This window comes from Erithacus rubecula (assembly GCF_903797595.1).
Source record: "Erithacus rubecula genome assembly, chromosome: 29".
In the NCBI taxonomy this organism is placed as follows: domain Eukaryota; kingdom Metazoa; phylum Chordata; class Aves; order Passeriformes; family Muscicapidae; genus Erithacus; species Erithacus rubecula.
The window spans coordinates 81,016-89,693 of NC_136681.1; the positions used below are offsets into that span (position 1 = coordinate 81,016).

General features: G+C 56.6%; 1 protein-coding gene across 2 annotated transcripts in view; it reads right to left on the bottom strand.

Moving 5' to 3' along the window:
- The window catches only part of TACR1 (tachykinin receptor 1), a 124,561-nt gene that overhangs the window by 18,446 nt on the left and 97,437 nt on the right, over positions 1-8,678 (bottom strand). For both annotated transcript variants that reach the window (XM_079328855.1, XM_079328856.1), the window contains exon 2: positions 25-428. In XM_079328855.1, the coding sequence (XP_079184981.1) occupies positions 25-416 (392 nt within the window). In that variant the 5' untranslated portion in view covers positions 417-428. The remainder of the gene's footprint in view (positions 1-24; positions 429-8,678) is intronic.

An 8,678-nucleotide genomic window follows, 5' to 3' on the forward strand; every position in this document is an offset into this window, starting at 1 on the left:
CTGTCCCGCAGTGACCCCACTGACCTGTCCAGCGCGATGGCCGTCATGGAGTAGATGCTGGCGAAGACGGCGGCGATGGGGAAGAAGTTGTGGAAGCGGCAGTAGGCGGGGCCGAAGTACCACTCGTTGTGCACGGCGTAGCTGAAGTTCACCACGGTGTTGAGCGCGGCCATGGCGGCCTCGGCGAAGGCCAGGTTCACCAGCAGGTAGTTGGTGACCGTGCGCATGCGCTTGTGCGCCAGGATGATCCACATCACCACGGCGTTGCCCACCACGGCCACCACCACCACCAGCGCGTAGGCCGCGGCCCACAGGGCCACCTGCCAGGGCGGCTGCACGAACGGGTTGGCCCAGGACTCGTTCAGCGAGGCGTTGAGGTGCTCCAGCTCCGCTGCCAGCGGCGGGGAGTCCTCCATGGCCCCCGGGGACTGGCGAGAGGGGCACGGCTGGATCGGCTGGTTTGGGGTGTGGGTCACTCCTGGATCAGTTGGTTTGGGGTGTGGGACCCTCTGGATCGGCTGGTTTGGGGTGTGGGACCCTCTGGATCGGCTGATTTGGGGTGTGGGACCCTCTGGATCGGCTGGTTTGGGATTTGGGACCCTCTGGATCGGCTGGTTTGGGGTGTGGGTCACTCCTGGATCAGTTGGTTTGGGGTGTGGGACCCTCTGGATCGGCTGGTTTGGGGTGTGGGACCCTCTGGATCAGCTGATTTGGGGTGTGGGACCCTCTGGATCGGCTGGTTTGGGATTTGGGACCCTCTGGATCGGCTGGTTTGGGGTGTGGGACCCTCTGGATCGGCTGGTTTGGGGTGTGGGTCACTCCTGGATCAGTTGGTTTGGGGTGTGGGACCCTCTGGATCAGTTGGTTTGGGGTGTGGGACTCTCCTGGATCAGCTGGCTTGGGGTGTGGGACCCTCTGGTTCAGTTGGTTTGGGGTGTGGATCACTCCTGGATCGGCTGGTTTGGGATGTGAGACCCTCTGGATTGGCTGGTTTGGGGTGCAGGTCACCCCTAGCTCAGCTGATTTAGGGTGCAGGGTCCTTATGGCTCAGGCAGTTTGGGGTGCAAGTCACTCCTGGATGAGCTGATTTGGGGTGCAGAGACCTCCTGGCTCAGCCAGTTTGGGGTGCAGGGCCCTGCTAGTTTAGGGTGCAGCAGGGTTACTGCACAGCCAGTTTTGGGGTGCAAATCCCTCCTGGGTCAGACAATTTGGGAGTGCAGGGCCCTGCTGCCACTTTGGGGTGCAGGGCTGCTTCAGGGCATGGGCACCTCCCCATTCAGGGGCAGCAGCTTTGGGGTGCAGGATCTGTCTGGGTGCAACAGGTTTGGGGTGCAGGACCTGTCTGGGTCAGGGTGCAGAGGGTTTGGGGTTCCAGTCCCTGCAGCGTCCAGGCGCAGCCAGAGCTTGGAGCACGGCCATAGCACGGGTTGGGGTTCGGGTCCTGCCCAGTTTGGGGTGTGGGTCCCTCCCTGTTCGGGCACGGCTGGTTCAGGGTCCAGGCCCCTCCGAGCTCGGCTGCAGCTGTTTCAGGGTTCGGATTCCTACCGGTTCGGCACGCGGCTGGCTCGGGGTGCGGGTCCCTCCCGGTTCGGCGTGCGGGTCCTGCCCGGTTCGGCGTGCGGGTCCCTCCCGGTTCGGGGTGCGGGTCCCTCTCGGTTCGGGGTGCGGGTCCTGCCCGGTTCGGGGTGCGGGTCCTGCCCGGTTCGGCGTGCGGGTCCCTCTCGGTTCGGGGTGCGGGTCCCTCCCGGTTCGGGGTGCGGGTCCCTCTCGGTTCGGGGTGCGGGTCCCTCCCGGTTCGGGGTGCGGGTCCCTCCCGGTTCGGCGTGCGGGTCCTGCCCGGTTCGGGGTGCGGGTCCCTCCCGGTTCTGCACCAGACTGGGTTGCAGGTGCAGCGGAGCAGGCGCGGATCCCTCCTGCTTGGGGATTCAGTCGGATCGGGAAGCAGCCGCTTCAGGATGCGGCTCCTCTCGGAACCTGCTGCGGCCGGTTCGGGATGCGGATTCCCCGGTTCGGGATGCGGATTCCCCAGTTCAGGACCCGGATCCCCGCTCGGTTCCGAACGCCGCCGGTTCCGCCTGGTCCCGCCGCAGCTCGGGGCGCAGCCGGTGCCGCGGACCCGACTGCGGCGGGCGAGGCACGAGCGGGGCTTTTATGGGCGGCGCCAGAGTGGGCGGGCAGAACCGGCCCGGGGACAGCCCTGTCCCCTCCCCGGTACCCCCGGTGCCCTCCCCCGGTACCTCCTGTCCCCTCCCCTGATACCCGCTGTCCCCTCCCTTGCACCTCCGGTCCCCTGCGCCCTCCCCTTGTACCCGCTGTCCTCTCCCCCGGTACTCTGGTACCCCGGTACCCTCCCCGGTACCCCGGTCCCCCCCCAGCCCGGGAGCTCCGCAGGCCCCGGTGCCGCCGCTGCGGGTCCCGAGCTCCCGCTGGCAGCGGCTCCTCCGCCTTCCCAGGCACTCCCGATCCCGAATTTCTCTCCCCCCCCTCCCCTCTCCCACCTCTTTTCCCCCCAAGTCTCCCCGGGTGCTTTTGGGAGCCGAGTCCAAAATCAGCGGGAATTAAAAGATCCCGATAACAGCAAAGCGCTGGGATTTTATCGATGGTTTATCGATAATTTATTTTATCTTCCTTTATCCCGAGTCTTTCCAGCCCAGCAGCCGCCAGATCGCTCCGTGCGCGCTTCGCATCCCCAGAGAACAAAGCAAAACCTTGGGATGATTTCCCCATGGAAAAGCTTTTCCCAGCCCGCCCCCCCCGGCTTCCTTCCTTCCCTCATCCATCCCAGAGCCCTACCCGCAAAAAAAAAAAAAAAAAAAAAAAAAAAAAAAAGAAAAAAAGCTGGAAATTCCCTCTCCATGAGAATCCCTCTCCATGAAATTCCCTCATCTCCCGGCGGCTGGAATTTAATTAAACTGGGAACAGGGAATTGTCCCTTCCCGCAACCCGGGTTCGTATCCAGGGATTTGAACGCCGCTGCTGCCAGAACCATCCCGGCCCTGCTGCTCCAGCTGGGAATTGTGCCAGGAATGCTGCTAGGAATTGTGCCAGGAGCGCCGCTTCCCCCTCGGGAATTCTGCTTCTCCTCCGGGGAGCCGCGCTCGCTCCTCCGCTGTGGCCGGGGGTGATCCCAAATCATCCCGGATTTGGGGAGAGAGGAGCCGCAACCAGGTAAATCCCGGGGGAATTCGGGAGGGAGCCGCTGGAATTCCTGCTCCCAGGTCGGCTGTGGAATCCGGGCCTATCCCGAGGTTTATTCCGGGCGGGATCTCGGCGTTTCCAGGGGGATGCAAAGGGGTCCAGGCCGGGCCCGAGCGCTCCGAGAGCTCCATCCCGAGACTCCCGGGCCGCTCATTCCCTAAAAACCCGGGAACGGGAGCGAGGGCTGGGAATGGGGGAATGGGAGCTGGGAATGGGGAAATGGGAGCTGGGAATGGGGGAATGGGAACTGGGAATGGGGGAATGGGAGCTGGGAATGGGGGAATGGGAGCTGGGAATGGGGGAATGGGAATGGGGAAATGGGAGTTGGGAATGGGGGAATGGGAATGGGGAAATGGGAGCTGGGAATGGGGGAATGGGAGCTGGGAATGGGGGAATGGGAGCTGGGAATGGGAACTGGGAATGGGGAAATGGGAGCTGGGAATGGGGGAATGGGAGCTGGGAATGGGGGAATGGGAGCTGGGAATGAGGAAATGGGAGCTGGGAATGGGGGAATGGGAGCTGGGAATGGGAACTGGGAATGGGGAAATGGGAATGGGAAATGGGAGCTGGGAATGGGGAATGGGAGCTGGGAATGGGGAATGGGAGCTGGGAATGGGGAAATGGGAGCTGGGAATGGGGAAATGGGAGCTGGGAATGGGGAAATGGGAGCTGGGAATGGGAGCTGGGAATGGTGGAATGGGAGCTGGGAATGGGGAAATGGGAGCTGGGAATGGGGGAATGGGAGCTGGGAATGAGGGAATGGGGAAATGGGAATGGGGAAATGGGAGCTGGGAATGGGGGAATGGGAGCTGGGAATGGGGAAATGGGAACTGGGAATGGGGAAATGGGAGCTGGGAATGGGAACTGGGAATGGGGGAATGGGAGCTGGGAATGGGAACTGGGAATGGGGGAATGGGAGCTGGGAATGGGGGAATGGGAGCTGGGAATGGGGAAATGGGAATGGGAACTGGGAGCTGGGAATGGGGAACTGGGAATGGGGGAATGTGAGCTGGGAATGAGGGAATAGGAGCAGGGAATGGGAACTGGGAATGAGGAAATGGGAGCTGGGAATGGGAACTGGGAATGAGGAAATGGGAGCTGGGAATGGGGAAATGGGAACTGGGAATGGGGAAATGGGAGCTGGGAAATGGGAGCTGGGAATGAGGGAATAGGAACTGGGAATGTGGGCCGGGAATGGGAGCTGGGAACGAGGGAATGGGGAAATGGGAGCTGGGAATCTGGGAATGGGATCTGGGAATGGGAATTCCAGGAATGAGATTCCCAATCCCCACCCCGGTCTCTCCCCGGGATTTTGGGAAATCTGGAAAGGCCGAGCCCCAAGCCAGGGACTCCTGGCTGAGGGGGGATTGGGAATCCCAGAAATCCTTCCCCTTCCCTCCATCCCCAGCTGCCCCAGCGGCTCATCCCTCCCTCCTGCCTCAGTTTCCCGCTGGGAAAAGTGGGAAAAGTCTCGGCAGCTCCCAGGGGGAAGATCGGGATCTTTCCCTGGGCAGGGAATTGGAATTTTGGGCGGTGTCTCCATGGGAGAAGGAGCATGGAGGTGTCGGCGCAAGAATTTGGGAATCTGGAGGGAATTTCCGGTTTTCTTTCCTTTGGAAGGGATTGAATTGAAAGGAAATCGATCAATCAATCGATCGATCGATTTGGGGCGGACACCCGAGGGGTTTTCTGGCTCAGCCGATCCCGATCCCCCGGATCCCCGTGCTGATCCCAGGGCTGCTCCAGGCGTGGATTCCCGACATTCCTGCTCCTCCCCATTCCCAGGGATCCTCCAACCATGTGGAATTAATGAAAAAAAAAAAAAAAATCAAATTCTGGGGTTTTTAAGGGAATAAAATAATTCCCGATTTCCATGTGGGAATTCTGCTGGCCCCAGGGCTGAGGGGTGGCGAAATTCAACCCCGTGGGAAGCAAATTCCTCTTTTTGGAAGGCGATGATAAAAAGGTTTTGTTGTCTTTTATCAACTCACCCCAAAAAGGAGAAATTTTCCATCCCTGCAGCCCCGAAAATGAGATTTTTTTGGGAATGAGGTGACCTCGGGTGGGATCTCAGTGTTAATTCCCGGGATGTTCTCGGGGGGTTCCGAGTTATCCCAAAGGAGATTTGGGGTTTGCTGGGGTTGGGGAGGAAGCCCGAAATTCCCGGGAAAACCTGGGATTGCCAGGTTGGGAATTCCATCCCGAGCCTTTTCAAGGACGGGGACACCCAACCCAAACCCCAATTCCATCCTTGTCCTGCCGGAATCGGGAATTTTCCATCCTCGGGGGTCCCACCCACCCCGGCCGAGGGTTTGGATCCCAAAATTCGGGAATGAGGAGCAGCGGGAGCAGCTTCAGGCTTTGCCTCCTCCCCAAATCGAAGCTGCGGCTCCCGAGCCACCAAACCCCCTGGAATTGGCGTTTCCCTGGAATTGGAGTTTCCCTGGAATTGGAGTTTCCCTGGAATTTTGGCCGGGATGGAACCAGCGCAGATGCCTCGGGCTGGGATTTAAATCTGCATTTGGCGGCTGGGAGGGGTTTCCGGGGTGGGGGGGTCTTAATCCCATTGTTTTCCTCCTCCTCTTCCTCCTCTCTGGGAGATTTCGGGATTTGGAGCCCCCCCCCCAAGCCTGGATTTGCGATTTTGAGATCCCCCTCCAAAGCTGGATTTGGGGTTTTGACATCCTCAAGGTTGGATTTGGGGTTTTGAGACGCCCCTGGATTTGGTATCTGGATCCTCCCAAAGATGGATTTGGGATTTTGAGCCCCCTCTCCAAGTCTGGATTTGGGATTTGGAGCCCCCCCCCCAAGGTTGGATTTAGGATTTTGAGCTCCCCAGCTGGGCACGTGAGGGTTTTGCAGCTCGAAATTAGGGAGTTTTTCCTAAATCCAGGTTGGTTTGATTTTTTTTTTTATTTTTTTTAATTTGTTTTTGGGGCACTCAGAGAGTGAAAGCTGCCAGTTTGGAGCATCCCAGGTTGGGATTTATCTCCCTGGGAATTCCTGGAGGGATGAAAATATCCCGGGGTAGTTTAGGGACTTTAAGGATTTAATCCTTAAATTGGAATGGGATTTTGCAACCCTGCCCTGAATTTAAACCCCCCTCACTCCGGAGCTGCTAGAATCCCAGATTTTTCCCTTTTCACCTTTTCCTTCCCGCCCTCTTTTTCCATTTCACTCCCCCCCATATTTCCTCTTTCCCCCTATTTCCCCTTTTCCCTATTTCCCCCATTCCCCCTTCCCCCTTTTCCCCATTTCCCCCTTTCCCCTCATTTCCCTTTCCCCCTTTTCCCCCTTTTCCCTCATTTCCCTTTTCCCCTTTCCATTTTCCCTATTTTCCCCCATTTCCCTTTTCCCCCTTTTTTCCCCTTTTCCCCTTTCCCCTTTTTCATTTCCCCTTCCCCCATTTCCCATTTCATTATTCCCCTTTATATTCCCATTTCCTCTTTATTACCCCCTTTGCATTTTCCCCATTTTTTCCCATTTTTTCCCCATTTCCCCCCATTTTTTCCCCATTTCCCCCCCCATTTTTTCCCCTTTCCCCTTTCCCCTTTTCCCTTCCCCACCCACAGTCCCTGGTTCACTCCCGGGATCGATGCCCTGTTAATGATTAAATCCCATCAATCCTGCAGCTCCAGGCGCTTCCAGCCGGGAGAACAAACCCAGGAATGAGCCCCGGGTTGTTCCCCCAGGGCAAAGCTCCAAATCTTCTTCCAGGAGGGATTTTGGGATCCATTTTTCATCCCGAATTTTTAGGGTCGCTTTTCCCCAGGTTTATCCGGCAGGGCCCTGCCCATTAAAGAGAATAAACGGAATAAATGGAATAAAGAAATGGATCATTCCAGGTCGGTTCCTGCTTGTTCATCCCTGGGGGTGGAACGGGAGAATTTCCGAATTTCCGCTGCCGGAACGTCCTCTGCTCCTCCCGGAGGGAAAGCGAAGGGAATTGGATTTGAATTCCTTAGAGAGAGAGGAAAAAAAAAAAAAAATTAAGGAGCTCTCGGCTCTCAGTGCAGGGAATTTCACCGCTGGGCTGGAAGAGAGGTTAAACATCATCCGGGTCAATGCCCTGATGGGGAATTGCTGGGAAAAAATTCCAAAAAAATTCAAATTAAGGAGTTTTTAAGGGGAATAAAATCACCGTGGTCATTCCCGATTTCCATGTGGGAATTCTGCCGGTCCCAGGGCTGAGGGGTGGTGAAATTTTCCATCCCTGCAGCCCCGAAAATGAGATTTTTTTGGAATGAGGTGACCCCGGGTGGGATCTCAGTGTTAATTCCCAGGATGTGCTGGGGGATTCTGAGTTATCCCAAAGGAGATTTGGGGTTTGCTGGGGGTGGGGAGGGAGCCCGAAATTCCCAGGAAAACCTGGGATTGCCAGGTTGGGGTCTCCCCTGTTTGGGGCCTCCCCTTCATTGGGGTCTCCCCTGTTTGGAGTCTCTCTTGTTTGGGGTCTCCCTTTGGTTCTCATCTCCCCTTCATTGGGGTCTCCCCTTAACTGGGGTCTCCCCTTCATTGAAGCCTCCCCTTAATTGGGGTGTCCCTTTGTTGGGATTTCCCTTTGATCAGGGTCTCCCCTTTATTGGGATCTCCCCTTCATTGGGGTCTCCCCTGTTTGGTGTCTCTCCTGTTTGGGGTCTCCCCTTCACTGGGGTGTCCCTTTGTTGGGGTGTCCCCCTGTTTGGGGTCTCTCTTTGATCAGGGTCTTCCCTATTTGATGTCCTCTATTTGGAGTCTCCCTTGTTTGGGCTCTCCCCTTGTTTGGGGTCTCCCTTTGGTTCTCATCTCCCCTTAATTGGGGTCTCCACTTGTTTGGGGTTTCCCCCTGTTTGATGTCTCTCCTGGGTTTAGAGTCTCCCCTTAATTGGGGTCTCCCTTTCATTAGGATTTTCCCTATTTGGGGTCTCCCTTGTTTGGGGTCTTCCCTTAATTGGGATCCCCCTTTTATCGGGGTCTCCCCTTATTTGGGGTTTCTCCCTTTGTTGGGGTCTCCCCTTGTTTGGGGTCTCCCCCTGTTTGACATCTCTCCTGGGTTTGGGGTCTTCCCTTAATTGGGATCTCCCTTTGATCAGGATTTTCCCTATTTGGGGTCTCCTCTGCATTGGGGTCTCCCCTTGTTGGGGTCTCCCTTTTTGGGGTCTCCCCTTGGTTGGGGTCCCCCAAATTTCCTCCACCCCCGCCCTTCAGCCGAGTTCAGCACTTTAGGAAAGAATTTCTCTTTCCTTCAGAGGTGAAGTTTTTGCTCCAGCATGTTCAAAGTGACGGTAACAAAACAATAAAAGGAATTGTAATTTTAAAAAATCAAAGTGTGAAGGGATAAAAAAAAAAAAAAAAATCTAAATTTGAGAAGAGATAAAAAAATAAAAATTAAAAAAAAAAAATCCAAATCCGACTGGGATCTAAAAAAATCAAAAAAGACCAAAATCCGAGAGGCTGAAAAAGATCAAAACCCGAGTGACATCCAAAAAAATCAAAATCCC